Genomic DNA, 17670 nt, shown 5'->3' on the forward strand with positions numbered 1-17670 from the left:
GGGGCAAGCCCACTAGGAGCTAGGGGTAAAATGGATACGGGAGAAAGCCTGACCGTGGTTTTCTGCTAGTCTTAGCAATATCCCAATGTGGAAAAAAATAGTTCAGATTTGGTCCTGAGACTTCTACATACTAATCTTTCCTCTTTCAAGTGGGCAGGCTGGGTTCCTTGCCTCCTTCTGTCTGGCTACCCCCACCCCAAGCTCTTTGCTAGGACTGCAGAGGCCACACCCTCCTCCCTAGAGTGTCTCCACTGTCTCCAAAATTCCCTTCCAAGAACAAGCCCATGGTGCACAGCAAGGACCCTTCCTGACTATACCCCCACCCCCCACCCCCAGCCTCTGCTGCCATCTCTGCCCCTCCTCTCACTCCCAGAGAAGCTGCTTGCAGTCAAACTCTGCCCAGGGTCTGCTTCTGCCAAACCCAGACCAAGTCAGTTTTTGGCCCCTAGTTTGTTTGTTTTTCCTTTAAAAAAATCAATTTTATTGTGATAATTCACATATAATAAACTCATTCATTCAGGTGTAGAATTTGGTGGTTTTTAGTAAATTTACAGTTGTACAAACATGTAATTTTAGAACATTTCCATCACCCCAAAAGAAACTCTATAGCAGTCACTCACTCCCCCACACCCCAAAGCTTCTCTCTAACAGGGTTCTGTGGCTCTTGGCCTCTGTGAATTTACCATTGTCCCCATGACTTAACTGTATTTAACCATGAAGCCATTGCTCCCTGTCCTGTAGGCCCTGCTCCTCTGAGACACAAAGGGCTGCAGGTGACTGGGCCATCCCTGATCGACTAGAGAGTAAGGCGCTGATCTGCCCCTACAAGAGCTTTGAATTGCTAGAATTCAGTGTGCTAGCAGCTGTCAAAGCCCAAGAGAGGGTGGACCTTAAATGGCTTCCCCTGGCCCCTCTAAGGGCCATTTTTAGAATCCTAGATCCCAAAGAACCTGTACTGTAGAGTATGTAGGCACCCCAGGGAGCCAGTTCTGCAGCTTCCTCAGTGACTTGGCTGGGTTGTTACCTGCCTCACCCAAAAGCCTTCCCATATCTCTACTCAGGGTCTCCTTCCTCCAGTTCAGCACCAGGCGAGCGTGATACCAGCTGATCTTGTCCTTGGAACTCTGTGGTTTCAAAGACCATCAGGAAGGGCCTCCAGTGTCATCTCCTAGGAACAACTCAGCTCCCTCTGTCCCCCTTCAGGACCTCTGGGTTCTACCTGTGAGCATATTTATTTGTGGTATTCTTGGAGATAATCCAGGACCTCTGTTATCGTTTAGCTATCAGGAAGCCAGAGCTTCCAAGACATGAAAAGGTCCAGAGTATGCCTGAGTCCATGCGGGAGATGGCTGGAGAGTCACTAGTTCCTGGCCATGGCTGAGCTCAGCCAAAGCAGCTGACACACTGTAGGAGTTCAGGGCCGAAGGCTCCAACCACAGGCATGTGGAAAGGCACATATTATTGTCCAGCGGTGGCTCCTGACCTCTCCAGAGCCAAAGGCAGTGGCCTGTCCTCAGCTCTCTGGAAGCAGGCTTAAAAGGAGGTCTGGTCTCCCCAGAATGTCTATGAGTCTCTGTCCCAATTGGACCCCCGTACCCTTCCTTTCCTCTGCCTCTCACCCACCCCTAACCAGAGAGCCCATCATTCAGCCAAGGCCAGTTTATCTCCTCACCTGACATTCCAGCCCACACTCCACTTCCGCCCTGTATAGAAAGTATTTTGTTAATATCACACTCCTGAGATGTACCACACTCAGAAACACAATTGCACAAGGAAGCAGTGGAACGCCTTCACTGCAGTGTGAAGGAGAAACAGAAAGGAAGTCACTTGAGATGGAGCCCTCAGTGCTTTCCCTCAGGCATGCCAGGGTGCTGCTAACTGGGGAGTAACGGAGCAGTCTACCATTTGCCCTCATGCCCATAATCACTGCTGCACATGTGACAATTGGAAACAGATTGTGGGTGTGGAGTTGGGGCCACGCACCAGGAGCTGAGGTAGGGGTGTGGAGTTGGGGGCCACACACTATGAGCTGGGTTTGGTCTGAAATGCTGAGTGACCTTTGATGTCCCAAACAAAATGAAGGACAATTTTCACTTATTTTGCAGAGGAATTGCATTCTCAGAGATTTGCAGGTTAATATCACCCAGAACTTCCTATTTGTGCATGGAATACAACCAGGTCCCAGGCTGCAACATTTTCACCACTGAGGGTATCTGAGGGCATGTGGCAGTTGTACAACAGGCAAGGCAGAACCTCCTCTATGGTTCTCTCCCATGGGTGGCAGGGCATCTCCATCCCTGGCTGCACTCACTGGAGGCCAGTATCAGCCCTCCACCATTGTGGCAACCAGGAAGGCCCCCAGAATGCCCCCAGGACCACCCCCATTCTGGATCTTCTGCCCATAGGTGGGCCAGGTGGCAGTGACGGTGCCCACTATAGCCCTCCTTAGGCCTGTAGCTATTCTTACATGCTTCCTTGGGCCCACAGAGGTGCAAGCTTGGCTTCTGACAAGCACATTTTACCCAAATGCAACAGTTGACCTTAAAGTCTGGGATGATGAGCTAAGCAAGGCCAGTTCACTTGCCTTTTACCAAGCGTGAGGGAGGTGGGCAGCAGTAGCATAGGACAGTAAAGGGCAGTGCGGGCTGGGCCCCTGCCAGGCTGACCCACTGGGCCCTCTGATCCTGCTTCCTCACCCCTCCCTGTCCCAGGATGGTGTTCTTCCTGGAGGATGTCATGGCATGCACAAAGCACCTGCTGGAGTGGATTGCTGGCTGGCTCCCTCGCCACTGCATTGGGGCTGTCCTGGTGTCCCTGCCTGCCCTTGCTGTCTACTCACACATCACCTCTGAATTTGAGACAAATATACACGTAAGTAATGGCTAGTAATGTGATCCCCATACCCTGCAAGCTCTCTGACCTTCCGTGATCCCTCAACCTGATTACTTGGGATAGTCACTTAAATATCGGCCCTTAAAGAGGTGTGTTCTGCCACTACCTGAGCGCCTTTTGAAACAGAGCATGCTGGAGAGATTCCCCAGTGGGCTCACATCCTCTCTAACTTTACTCGTGTCAAATTAGTTACAAATAGTCCCCACTTACCATAGTTCAGCTCATGATTTTTGATTTCGGAATGGTGTGAAGGCATACCCATACTATCATTCTGATTTTTACTTGCAGTGCAATAGTCAGTAAATCAATGGAAGTTGGTCAGCACTTGCTTATCAAACAGGCTTGGAGTTGGCTGACTTTGCCTGGCTGAAGGTTCATGGGGCAGTCTGAGCTGTGACATCTTGTAGGTTAGGTGGACTGAATGCATTTTGACTTAACAGTAATTTCCACATGTGAGTCTCATTGGGACTTAGCCCTATTGGAGGTTGAGGAGCATTTGTATTTTTATTGTGCTTTACAAAGAAGCGTCTGTCCCACCTTCCAAACGAGGTAAGATAATGTGTCAATCTATAGAACCGGCACAAGTAACTTATGTGTGTCTGGATCAGCTGTCCCTGATCAAAAAAGGAGCTTTTGGGTTAAACTCAAAGGGCAAGCTAATATTGTTGGGGAAGATTATGTTTTTGGTTCACGTCAGAGTAACGTGAGCTTCCAGGGCAGGCTGATTGCATTTGGTGCTTTAACACCAAATGACACTTCACTAGGCTTTCAGCAGGGGCCTGAGGAAGTGTTTGGAAGGTAACTGACCCCATAGTGCTGCCCAGCAGGAGCACTTTCCTTTCTACCATAAAGATATGTGCCATTTCCACACACCTGGAGGAGAGTCTCTGTGCCAACAAAAACTTGGAACCTAAGCACTGGGTCACAGGTCCAAAGAGGTGTGATCTGTCCTTTAAACCACTGGCTCACCAAATGTAAGTGCACCTGCACACAGATAGGCCATAAGCAGTATCAGGGATGCATTGTTGAACAGCTGTGGGCCGGTGGCAGGCTGGCTGGGTTGTATGGCCTGGGTGGGACATGAGCGCAACATGGCTGTCCTAACACTGGCTTCTCTTACAGTTCACTGTGTCCACCAGCTCGGCAGTGCTGGTGGCCGTTGTGCACTACTGTAACTTCTGCCAGCTCAGCTCCTGGATGAGGTCCTCCCTTGCTACCATCGTGGGGGCTGGGCCACTGCTCCTGCTCTACATCTCCCTGTGTCCAGACAGGTATGCAATGGTGTCCTCAGCTGTGACCACCTGCCTGATGTCTCTTAGGCTGTGCTTTCACGGTAGTACTGATGCCCCTCTGCATGATGGATGTTTTCCACCAAGACCCAGAGTAGCTTCCAACACATATAGTATCCAAAGGTGCCCTAAGGTAATGTTTGAAAGAGAAAGAACAGTTTATAACAGCGTGCTGCCGATTGAGCATCAAGATCCAAAGTACAAAATTCTGAAAAAATCTCAAAACTTTTGAGCACCAACTTCATGCCAGAAGTCTGGTAGTTTGATGCACACCAACTATTCATGCACAAAATTATTTAAGATGTTATATGAAATTACCCTCAGTCTATGTATACAACATGTATGTGCAACATGAACAGATTTCCTGTTTAGACTTGGTTCCCATCGTAAAGACACCTCACTACATGTGTGCAAATATTCTGAAATCTGAAATTCTTCTGGCCCCGAGCATTTTGGTAAGGGATACTCAATCAGTGTGTGTTTGGATGTAGATGTTCTTGGGTGACTGCCCCATGTAGATAGAATGCAGTGGTAGTGTCTGAACGTACTTGCGGTGAATAAGTTGGAATCTAAGAAAGTCAGACCCAAAGCCATCTCAAAGGAGATGATCAGGACAGTGAAAAAGCAGAGGTCCAGGTGGTGCAGAAATGAAGAGGAAGCAGAATTAACCTGCTCTGAAGTAGGGTACACATTCCAAGATAGGTGACAGACTTTGAAGCCTGAGAAATGAAGATGTAGGGTGATTAGAAGGTCACCATGGTTCCCTGTTATAATGTGAGACACAGGAACAACCTCCAGTCACTGCATATGTCTTTGGTCTTGAAGTCCAGCCATGGGCTGAGGAGGATATTAAGTTTCTGCACTCAAGATGGCCTTCACTGCTGGGTGCTGAGGAGTAGGGAGCATGGTGTGGACAGAGGCAGGAGTCCTGTGGTGACCTCTGCAGACAGAACCAGTTCTGATGTGCCGGGTTTCTGTTTTCACGACTAAAAGACTCAGGGTCACTCCAGTTGAACTAGGCTGACTGGACTGCACAAAATAACCACACAAGAGACACAAATACCTTTTTCTTTGGGGTCACTGTGACGGCTTCTCTGACCTTAAGGGTCCGCAGGAAGAGAGAGAGAGCACGCGCTGACCCCTTTTATTGAGGAGAAGCTATTCAAATGAGGCAAGGAGTCAGGTTTCAGGGGACTGAGTCTATCTTCATGATGTCCACTGTCAGCAGGTTGACTGACACCTGGGTAGGCCACACCCAAGGGCACAGTAAGAGGAGGGGACACACACAAGGCACTTCCATGGAAGATTCTATCCTAAACAGGGCAAGGGGTTATATTACAAAGGAACAGCTGAGCATAGCTCCACCCATGGGGCTGTAGCAAGACACACCCATGCAGGAGACACCAACCCTCGAACCCAAGAAGGGTGGGGAAAGCTCTGCCACATTTCTGTGACTGAGCACCTCAGCACCCAGCTGGGGAGTGTGACTCAGTCACGTGGGTTGGTCTCCCACACTGATGGGGCTGCAAAAATTGAGAAGTATATCCAAGGGCCACCAGAGGGACATTTAAATTACACTGTGCAAGCAGGGGCCAGTGAGGCCCCTCTCTTTGGTGGGTTCTACTAGTTGAATGATGTTTGGGTCTCAGTTTGTGAAAACAAGTCTCAAATTGCCTGTTGCACATCTGCAACTGGTTTTGTGGCTTTTACCTTTTGTCAACTAAATATGTACTTTGAAACAATGATACCTCAGTGGGATGCACACAGTGAAGTATTTTATTTTAAAAAATCAATGATCTCTTAAACTAATAAGCTTATTTATATAACAAACCTCTGCTAAATATTAGACTTCTTCTGTAACTTCTCATAAAAATGTTTCACTATTAGCATGTATCAAAGAACTATCTGGACATAATCTCAGAGGGTTTAAGAAGCAGGTTATTTAGAAGTGCATGAGCCACTTCATTGTGCTTGGCAAGATATCCAAACATCCCAGTTCCCCAGTTCCTTAAACTATTATATCCACCACCAGAGAGACCCCACATTTCAAGGTGCCCATCTAGGAGTGGCATATCTGTCACTGAGGACCACTTCTTTAGTCAGTATAAAAGCACACAGTAAGTGGATAGGAATATAGCTCAGTTGGTAGAATGCTTGCCTCATATGCACAAGGCCCTGGGTTTAATCCCCAGCATCACACACACACACACACACACACACACAAAGTGCACAATGGGCCACTTCATCCCAATATTGTCAAATGTCATATTAGTAGCACATTTTTTGGTATTAACCAAGCAGTGGCCAAAAAATGCACAGATTAAATGTCTCTCCTCAATTTACTTAATAGTAATGTTATGAAAGATATTCAAAGTAAGATCAAATAGGGACTTTAAAGTTGAATTGCCTGTTGGTATTTGAAAGGAACTGTAATAAATAGTTAAATTACTTAAAGCAAAGTAAAGCTCACTTTTACCTTCCTGAAGACATGGTCCATGACAGGCTGTGCACCAAAAGCTAGAAATTTGGCCACCAACTTTTAACCTAAGAGCTGTCACAGAGGCCTCATTGCCATTCATGGTAACATTTAGTCACAGCTGTGGGACTTTCCCCCATGGGTCCAGGAAGACAATGTGATAGGGATTACCACATTGCCTTCCTGCCCAGAATCCAGGTGGCAGGTCCTGGATAAGGCTTCGGGGGCTGGAAGGTGAAACACCCCCGACCCAGGATGCCTCTGCCCAGAAGATCCTCTGAGCCCTGAGCCCACTCAGCCCCTTGTCATTGCCAGGCCTTGCCAGGATGGGGAGCAGGGGAGCAGGTGGGTAGGGAAACAAAAACATAAACTTTCACTGAAGAGGAGGGGCTTCAGAGAGCCAAAGCTCTCCAGCTTGGGGGGACATAGGAGTACAGGAAGGGGCGGTCCCTGGGAGGATAGCCATTCCTTTAGTCGATATCCCACACTGGAAAGTTGCTTCAACTCTTCTTAGGTGACTTTCTGTTATGCCTTTTTGCTTTCTTAACAGTATTTTTCTGCATTTTAATTACAGTTCCATAGTAATTTCACCCCTGGATGCAGCACAGAATTTCAGGTAAGCTTTTAACGTGATGTCTGTACCTGGACAAATGAAAGTGACTGTCTCATTACTGCTGATTTCAGAGCTTCCTGAAAGCAGACATACCACAAATAAAATAAACAGCATATGCATTCTTTAAAAGTAAAGTAAAAATAACTACTTGTTTAAATATTATATCATAGTTATATGTCTTATTGAAAAAATAGAATGACTTTTTTGAGACAGGGTCTCTTTATGTCGCCCCAACTGGCCTTGAATTCCTGGGCTCAAGTGATCCTCCTGCCTCAATCTCCAGAGTGCTAAAATAATTATTCAGACATGTATTAGAATTCGTTTAATTTTATGTAAGTCTTTACAGAGGAAATTTCACAAATCAAGGAAAAATAGTTATTTTTCCCCTAAAACAATGTTAGGCCTTGCTTGCTTTACTATAAACATCAAAATAAATTCTATATAAATTGAAAAGTCAAAAATAAAAAGCATATATAGGGCTGGGGTTGTGGCTCAGTGGTAGAGCGCTTGCCTTGTGTGTGCAAGGCCCTGGGTTCGATCCTCAGCACCACATGAAAATAAATAAATAAAAGGTATTGTGTCCAACTACTATATATATATATATGTATATATATATATATATATATATGCCTATATAAAATCTAGAAAAAAAAACAAAATTAGTTTTCAAGCCTCTAAGACAGAGATAATTTTCTAGACTTATTAATAATAAATAGGATCACATGGGCTAGGGTTGTGGCTCAGTGGTAGTGTGTTTGCCTAGCACATTTGAGGCCCTGGGTTCAATCCCCAGCACCACATAAAAATAAACAAAATAAAACTATTGTGTCCAACTAAAAAATAAATATTTTTTTAAAATTAAAAATAAATACATAAATAGGATCACAAAGACCAAATGACAAACAAGAAAGAGAAAGAAAAAGTAAACAGAAAAATATTTGTGGGACTATTATATAAAGAGCTAATTAAGGCCTACACAGATAAAAGACAGAACAACAGAAAGTTCATTAAAGAGGAAATGTGAGCAGAAGATAAATACGGATACATTGCCAGTATTGTCAATACTGAAGTCATCTCACATTTAAATACCTGAACAATTCTCTTTGGTCTTTTAAATTAGACTTTTGAAAAGTTGTAATATGAATATCCAGAGTAGGTGATGTTCACTTAATTGTCACCATAACCTGATATGTTAGGTGACTTTGTTTCTGTCCCTGAAGCTGAAGCTCAGAGAAGTTGAGGAACCTGCCCTGTCCACAGTCACACAGTTAGTCATAGGCTCCCTCATTCCTAGGGTATGGCCTTTCTACCATGCCTCATTACTTCTCAGAATGTTACAGCAGTTTCTGGAAGTAATTTGACAATTTTTTTTTTTAATATCCGGGATTGAATTCAGGGGCACTCGACCACTGAGCCACATTCCCAACCCTATTTTGTATTTTGTTAGAGACAGGGTCTCTCTGAGTTGCTTAGCACCTCACTTTTGCTAAGGCTGGCTTTGAACTCAGGATCCTCCTGCCTCAGCCTCCCAAACCACTGGGATTACAGGTGTGCGCCACTGTGCCCGGCAACAGTCTTTTTAAAAAGTCTTTAAGGGCTGGGGTTGTGACTCAGCGGTAGCGCGCTTGCCTAGCATGTGTGAGGCCCTGGGTTCTATTCTCAGCACCACATACAAATAAATAAAAATAAAGGTCCGTCAACAACTAAAAAAAATTTTTTTAAAAAGTCTTTAAAATGTTTATAGGCCTTAACCTAGCAGTTCTTTCTTGCCTATTTTCTGAGGAAAGAATTCATCATAGGATAAAGGCTGTATGCCCCCAAATATTAATCACAATGATGGTTAATATTGAAAATTATCAGCAACTTCAGTTCTCAGTACAAAGGAATTAAATTATGACACACCCAAATAGTACAACTGTTAAAATACAGCCAATATGGGAAATGTGTATGATATTTATTATGTGAAATTGTGTATGTACTATAACTATTGCTAGGTATTGTATTTTACTATATTTGTTAAAAAATTGTAAGTCATTTATTTATTTATTTTTAATATTTTTTGAGTTGTCAATAGATCTTTATTTTATTTATTTATTTATGTGTGGTGCTAAGAATTTGAACCCAGTATCTCATACATGCAAGGCAAGTGGTCTAGCACTGAGCCACAGACCAGCCCAAGACATAATATTTATGATAAAATAATGAGTGATGATTTACAGCTACAGTATTTAAAAACAAAACATCTAGCATCATTTTTAAGTTACTGTTTTAGTGACGAGTGACACAGGTACAGGAGAGTCCCCAGGTCCTAACAGTACAACATAGTGCATTTCCCTCAAGTGAACACAGACCAAGAAACAAAACATCACCAACACCCAGGTGCCTCTCCAACCCCTCCTGGTGACACCCCGTTCCTCCACCAGGTGCAGATTTTAAAGTGCTCCGAAACACCCTGAAATGTTAACAAATGCCACATTTAGCTGGTTAGGACAGCAAGTGATCCTGGTTTTCTATTTTTTTTTCTATTTTTAAATCCCACTTCCCCATGATAATGCATATACTATATTCTACATTAGCTTCCATGTGTTATTTAATGTCACACATGGAAGTATCCAGTCATGAGTTCTCTTGCATTGAATCTCCCCAAATTCCTCTTTTTGAAACCAACCTTTGCTGTTTGAAGTTAGGAGTGGGGTCATTACCCTGCTCCATCTACCTGGGGGAGAGAGTGAGGTCATAGCCTGGCAGTGCCTCTCTTACCTGCTTGTTTCAGGTGCCCTCTATAACACTGGTTCTAGGAGAGGGAAAAATCCAGCAGTGCAGAGTTAGTCCCCAGCTTGCAGCACCTAAACTTCACTGTTTCTGTGCTTTGAGATGGCAGGAAAGTAAACCCACGCAACCATTCTTATTTTCACTTCCAGCACAGTATAAGATAAGTTACATGAGGTGTTCAGCCCTGTGTTATAACACAGCCTTTGAGTTAGATGAGTTTGCCCCACTATAGGCCCATGTAAGTGTTCTGAGCACGATGCAGGTACGTGAGGCCAAGCTCCGGTTTCAGGAAGCTCAGGGGTATAAAATGTATTTTTGACTTATAGTATTTATGATGATTTGTCAGGACACAGTCCCACTGGGAGTTGAGTAGCATCTGTAGTTCATTTGCCTGTCCTACCTGCCCTGCCCCTGCTCTCCCCCTCTTCTGCCCACAGGGTATTGGCCACACCAATCTCCAGGGTCAGCGACAGCTGGTTTTTCTTGCAACAAAGCAGGAAAAGTTTAGAGAGCAGTACACAAACTCAGGCGAGGAAACCCATCTTCTCCATGGAGATTTTAAATGTCTCCTTGTACATTCAGGTGATGTTTAACTTCAGTGGCACCTAAACAGGGCCATTCCTCGCTGTCACCACTGTGGAGAACCAAAAGGAAACCCGACTCCGAACCATAAGGACAGGAGGCATGTTTCTTCTGATCTCAGATCTTGGGCTACTCTGCTTAAAAGCCAGCCAGAAGGTGTCAGGAGCTGGTCCAGTCCACGTTTTACTCACCTAAAATAAGTAGTTGCTTTGCTGAGCACTTCAGATTCATAGTATATAGTGTCATTTGTGTCAATGACAGTGAGGAGAATGAATAAGTATGCGATATCTTACTATAGAGGACCTGTGGGCCCCAGTTCATAGGTGTTCAGCCAAAGCCTATGTCAGGAGCCCCCAAGAGCAGCTCACAGGACTGAGCACATCCTCATGCTCATGGTTAGAGGCCATTGCAGTGAAAGGACGCAGAGCAAAATCAGCCAGGGGAAAACTGGTTCCGGGAGCCCTCTCCTAGTGTCATCACAGGGAATGTGCTCATTCTCCACCACGACTGTGGCTACACTTGGGAAACCCAGGGAGACTTGCCACCAAGGGTTAGTAGGGGTGGTGACATGGGCAGCCTGTGCCCAGCACATACCTAAGGTTCAGGCTTCCACAAGGAGTGCAGGAGTCACCATACCTGCCTATCTGTTCACGCACTTACATGGCACTGCAGCCCAGGAGTGGTGGGACCCCAGATCCAAGCGCCCTGAGCCCAGCCTGGGCCACCTTGCAAACAGGCCCTCCTAAGGATTGCAACCTTGCGCCCACTGATCTCTTTTCTGCACAGAACCTCAGGTCAGAAGGGACTTGGCCATACTCCAGCCCACCTTCCCAGTTTCCACACAAAGAAATTGGGACCTGGCAAGGTGGCATGGCTTGCCCAAGGTCCCAGAACTCTCTGAATAGCCCAGGGGTTCCAGTCCAAGGTCAGGGCTTTTGAGAGACAGTGCTTTGAGGAGGACCTTCATGGCCATGCCAAAGACACTGTTTTAAATAACCTTACGTCACAAGTAGCGGTAAGACTTTCTAAAAACTTTGACCAAAAAAATGAGATTTCTGTGTCAAAGAGCTATTGAAACTTCAGATGCTTCAGTAACAGATACAGTTATGTTTATATAGTGACCAAGCCCATTATTACCTAAAATCTAGTAGTCTACCTTGGGCACTTTACAAATACTTCAAGGTGTAACATTTATTGAACAGAACAATCACAGCATTGTTAATGAAAGGGAGGGAAGGAGGGAAGAGGACATAAGGAAGAACGCTGGGGTTACAGGCATATGCTACCACATCTAGTTTATATATGAGTATACTCAATATTAAAGTATATTCATATATTCTATCTATCTATGTATTTATCTATTTATTTTTATTTTTCAGTATGAGGGATTGAACCAGAGGCCCCCTACCACTGAGCCACACCCCCAACTAAAAATTTTGAGACAGGTTCTCACTAAGTTACCCAGGCTGGCCTTGAACTTGTGATCCTCCTGCCTCAGCCTCCTGAGTAGCTGGGATAACAAGCTGCCATGCCTACCTGTATTCTTGTTTTTGTTTTTGTCTTTTTTGAACTTTTTTTTAGTTCTACATGGACACAATATCTTTGTTTTGTTTATTCATTTTTATGTGGTGCTGAGGGTTGAACCCAGTGCCCCACACATGCGAGGCAAGCACTCTGCCACTGAGCCACAACCCTGGCCCTATTCTTGTTTCTTTGATGTTGTCTTCAGTTACTTTGGCAAAACAGAATTAACCCAGAATAGGGGAAAATATATTTTGCAAAACTTTAATACAAGTAGATAGTAGAGAACTTAAAGAAATTCTTTGAAAATTAAAATTCTATTGGATCAGAAACCTAAGAAGCACATATATCAGATACTGTTAAACTTCCTGGGCATGGTAATGATGTTGTGCTTACACAGGGAAATGCCCTCATCTTGGAAGGTGTTTACCAGAGTAGGACTGGAGTGTCACGTTAGCAGCAACTTACTTTCACAATGCTTAGCAAGGCTGATATTATAGCTCAGTGGTAGAGGATTTGCCTGGTATGATGAGGTCTGGGGATTGAACCCAGTGCTGCCAAAGAGAGAGAGAGAGAGCAAGGGAGAGAGAGAAGGGGAGAGAAGTTTAACAAAACGTGTGTGTATGTGTGTGCGTGCGTGTTGAGAGAGAAAGGCAAAGTGCCAAAATGCTCACAACTGTGGGATCCAGGTGAAGAATATAGGATTCTTTTACTAGATTTTTAACTTTTCTGTAAAGTTGAGATTTTTCAAAAGAAAAAGTTGAGAGAAAGGAAAAGATGTCTAAACAAAGCTAAAGACTTATGGGGCAAAAGTCATCACGCTGTACTGATTAAAGACTTAGTTGCTGAAGTCGCTGTCTATTGCTCCATCTCTGTGGCCTGCTGCAGAAGCAGAAGCAGGCTGTCTGTCGTACAGCAGCTTGAAGTTGTTGAGGGTGCTGGTTAGCTGGGCAGCTTCAGAGCTCTCCCTTAACAGATACACTTAGCAGGATGTCCTTTCTCATCTCTCTGCTCCCCAGTGCCAAGAGGAGCCCATGCAACAGCTCGCTGCCACAGGACAGCAGCGAGCCAGCCAGCCTCGTGGGCAAGGAGCTCATTCTTGCCTTCTTCCTCCTGCTCCTGCTGGTCTGGTTCCTGAACCGAGAGTTCGAGGTCAGCTACCGCCTGCACTACCATGGGGATGTGGAGGCAGATCTCCACCGCACCAAGATCCAGAGCATGAGGGACCAGGCCGACTGGCTGCTGAGGAACATCATCCCCTACCACGTGGCAGAGCAGCTGAAGGTTTCCCAGACCTACTCCAAGAACCACGACAGCGGAGGAGTGATCTTTGCCAGCATCGTGAACTTCAGCGAGTTCTATGAGGAGAACTACGAAGGGGGCAAGGAGTGCTACCGCGTCCTCAATGAGCTCATCGGGGACTTCGATGAGCTCCTGAGCAAGGCGGACTACAGCAGCATTGAGAAGATCAAGACCATTGGGGCCACATACATGGCTGCGTCGGGGCTGAACACTGCCCAGTGCCAGGAGGGCGGCCACCCACAGGAGCACTTGCGGATCCTTTTCGAGTTCGCCAAGGAGATGATGCGTGTGGTAGACGACTTCAACAATAACATGCTCTGGTTCAACTTCAAGCTCAGGGTCGGCTTTAACCATGGGCCCCTCACGGCGGGTGTCATCGGTACCACCAAGTTGCTATATGACATCTGGGGGGACACTGTCAACATTGCCAGCAGGATGGACACCACTGGGGTGGAATGCCGCATCCAGGTGAGCGAAGAGAGTTACCGCGTGCTGAGCAAAATGGGCTACGACTTCGACTACCGGGGGACGGTGAATGTCAAGGGCAAAGGGCAGATGAAGACCTACCTTTACCCAAAGTGCACGGACAATGGGGTGGTACCCCAGCACCAGCTGTCCATTTCCCCGGACATCCGTGTCCAGGTGGATGGCAGCATCGGGCGATCTCCCACGGACGAGATCGCCAACCTGGTGCCTTCTGTCCAGTACTCAGACAAGACATCCTTGGGCTCTGATGACAACGCACAGGCTAAAGACCTGCACCTGTCTTCTAAAAGACCCTGGAAAGAGCCCATCAAGGCCGAAGAAAGGTGTCACTTTGGCAAAGCCATAGAGAAGGAGGACTGTGAAGATGTGGGAGCGGAAGAAGCCAACGAGCTCACCAAGCTCAACGTCTCCAAGAGTGTGTGAGGCAGCGCCCAGAGCTGCCCGAGGTGCTCTGTTCGTCGAAACACAATAATATTTGTATTTGGCTGTGGCACTTTCTAAGCGCCACAGTTCCTGTCCCGGATGTGGTGTTATGTGGTCATTTCAGCCCTAATTCTGTGTGGATCACAGTTATTCAGGGTTCGTTTCCATCCATTTCTTCTTTCCTTTGCTCCCTTCCTTGGAAATCGCCCCCCTTGGGGATGATCCGTTCAGCTGCTGAAGGAGAACAAGTGCCTTCAGGGTGGGCTCGCCTCCAGGCCAGGACGGCGGCCAGTGGGGTTGTGGTTCTGGGTACTGTTTGACTTTTGAAACAGAAGCTGTGGTTAAATCTCATTTTTATTGCCTTTTCTCACAAGACACTTTTTGTTGTTGTTGGCTCATACAGTGTTTCCAAGTTTATTTTTTTCTGTATACGTGATAGTGTTTCCCAGTCACCTGGCCTTTCTCAGTAAGCACACACACGCACACACATTTGCATCTATGAATCTGATATAAAGTGCCAGTTATTCGCTGGGATGGGGTAGAGAGGGGAGCATGGGCTGAAAAAGCCCAGAAGCCCCTCCTGCCTTGCTCTCCCAAGCACCTGGGCCCTCCCGCGCATGGGCCATGGGTGGACCGCTCCCCACATCAAGTGATTTCAGGGTTCACCCGCATGCAGGCCAAGATTTCAAATGCTCACCGGGCACAAAGCTTGTAAACCCAGGCCTCAGGTATCTCAAAGCCCTTCTTCACCCTGACCCTCCACCGAGGGGTCTTCCAGTGGAAGTGAAGGTGTTTGTCTTAGAAGCTGACTCGTAAGAGGGGGAAGCTCAAAATAAATGTCTGAGGGTTGCAGTTATTTATTTATTTATTTATCAGGATGTGTGTCTGGGGAGGGGGTGCTCATGTTTCGATGGAGGGAAATAGGCCATGGGAGGGCAGGGGGTTCCAAAAGGGCGCAGCAGACCATCAAGGACAAGATGTCCCTTGTGTTTCCACCACAGGGGGCCAAGCTGCAGCCCAGGGTGCTCCCCCTTGTGGAGATTCAGGCCAAAACTAGCTGGGCTTTAGGCAAGCCCATGCAGGTGGCGCAGGCGCTGTCTTGGCTTCACAAGTTCAGGAAGTTCCTCGATCTTTCCCACTCCACAGCTGCTTGGCCGACTTAGTCTGGACTTAATCACAGCAAGATGCAGTCTCCTGCATCCTCTCACACCAAGTACCTAGGGGCAGAGCCATCTGTCCAGCCAGCAGGAGGCAGAAAACCTAAGAAAAGTCGCATCTGTCCTCTTGGGTGCCATACCAGCTAGTAGTCATGTTTTGCCACATTGAGTCTGAAGTTGATGTTGAATGGAACTCAAGCCACAGTTGCCCTGTCCTGGTCATTTTGCCCAGTGACACTGGCATGTGGTTCATGATGCCACTGAAGACCAGCTTGGCACCTGTCAAGGTCCGCACACCGCGCTCTGTGTTCTCTCGCTGGTGAACCTCACTGTTAATTCTCACATCACTCCCCCCCAGAGACAGAATCTGCTGCTTCTGGCCTGGTGACATCTCTGTTCTGGTCAGTCACCTTGAGGCGACACCTGGGACGGCCACCCAGCAGTGCCCCAGTCCTGGGACTGTGACTGTGAGAGTTTCCTTCAGGTTTGACTGTCAGTTTGTCTGTCTTCCAATTCTAAAGAAAGGATGGTTGTGACAATACCTCTTAATTCTGAAGAATGTATTCTTATAAAACACCGCAGATTTTTTTTTCTTAAGAAACACTACCTGATGCTTTCCTTGCACTAGGGGTGGAAGACACGTCAGCCTTTCTCCTATCAGTATTAGGTGTATATCCAAGGGTCATTCTCTCTGCCTTCCACTTATAAGCTGTATAGCTTTGAGGGACTGGCTGGTTGCCAATATCATCTCTCTCAAAATGTGCCCTACCAGCCATGTGTGGTGGCACATGCCTATAATCCCAGCTATTTGGAAGGCTGAGATAGAAAGAATGAAAGTTGAGATCAGCCTCAGCAGCTTAGTGAGACCCTGTCTCAAAATAAAATAGGGGCTGGGGATGTCTCTCAGTGCTAGAGCAGCCCTGGGTTCACTCCCTAGTACCACCAAATAAAAATATAAACGCTCTACCAGGTTCATCTCTACACACACTTCTTTTCTTCCCTGTCCAACTGTTTCCCTCCCCTGCTACAAAGGTGTTTGTGACTCCTCATCTCCCCTTAACCTCCAAGCTGCAGACCCAGGGGAGAGAATCATTAGCCTCTGGTTCAGCACTGGGCAAATAGAGCCTCCAAGGACAGGCCGCTTACACAGAGAATGAGTGGTCTTTAAAGCACCAGGGCTTCCTAAACCACCCTGCAGATAATCTCTCCTCTCTGGCATCCCTGATGCCCTGCTCCAAAGCATACCTCAATGCAGAGCCACAGAATCTCTGTGCACACTTGCCATCCACTGGCACTGAACTAGTGGCTGTCTCTGGAGGTGGTGGAGCTTCTGACTGTGGGCTTGGTTGCCGGGGAGGTGTCCTGCAGGTGGCAGTACTTCTTAAGAACTTAGGGTAGGAAGCAATATGTCAGAATTGAATGTGTGTAAATAGTTGCTTTGAATTGCAAATGCTATTTTCTTCTTGGCCCCAGATCAGATCAAATTTTATATATCTATATGATCAACAAGCACATATGATTTTACCCAGTGCAGACAATGTAGAGCACCAGTTGTGAGCCCTTAAAAAGCTTGAGAGTCCCTCAGATTGCACCACACCTGCACACAGCTCCCTCAACACTGACTTGACTTCACTTGCGGGGACTGCACCTGCACATTTGCACGTGACATGGAGAGCCAAAGGCAGTGTGCCACCCCTCACCTGGGCTGTGATCACTTGCACTTTCCAAAGATACTTCTGCATTTACATTTCAAAGTTTTTAAGGTAAGCATTTTTGGTTGTTTTAAAAATCACATCATGCCTAGAATCTGAAATGAAATCAGCGAGAACCCACTGTTTGCATTTTACGTATTTCCTTTGCTCTGCTCTTTTTAAATTGTTAATTCCAAAAATTTCAAAATGCATCCACTGAAGAAATGGACATTAAAATATTCTAAAATCTAACTTTGGTGCCTGGCATTTCCTCATTGAAAAGATGAGCACCTCTTAGAGACTGGGCAATCCTCCTTAAACTCATCGTGTTTTCTGCAGTTTATGGCTGAAATGGAAAGATTTGCTTTTCCTTTACAATGTAATTTCAAAAATCAGGCAACTAAAAAAGGTGTGTGTGTGTGAGAGAGAGAGAGAGAGAGAGAGAGAGAGAGGTCTCTCTCTGTGT

The 17670-nt window shown here is 46.2% G+C and overlaps 1 protein-coding gene across 1 annotated transcript in view; it reads left to right on the plus strand.

Annotated features, from left to right (window-relative positions):
- The window catches only part of Adcy9 (adenylate cyclase 9), a 108836-nt gene extending 91380 nt beyond the window's left edge, over positions 1-17456 (plus strand). The window contains exons 8-11 of the mRNA XM_015490800.2: positions 2712-2871; positions 4015-4163; positions 7232-7273; positions 13165-17456. Coding sequence (XP_015346286.1) covers positions 2712-2871; positions 4015-4163; positions 7232-7273; positions 13165-14356 — 1543 coding nt within the window. The 3' untranslated portion in view covers positions 14357-17456. The remainder of the gene's footprint in view (positions 1-2711; positions 2872-4014; positions 4164-7231; positions 7274-13164) is intronic.
- Positions 17457-17670: the final 214 nt, after the last annotated feature.

Source organism: Marmota marmota, unplaced genomic scaffold (genome assembly GCF_001458135.2).
Source record: "Marmota marmota marmota unplaced genomic scaffold, marMar, whole genome shotgun sequence".
NCBI classification, from domain to species: Eukaryota; Metazoa; Chordata; class Mammalia; order Rodentia; family Sciuridae; genus Marmota; species Marmota marmota.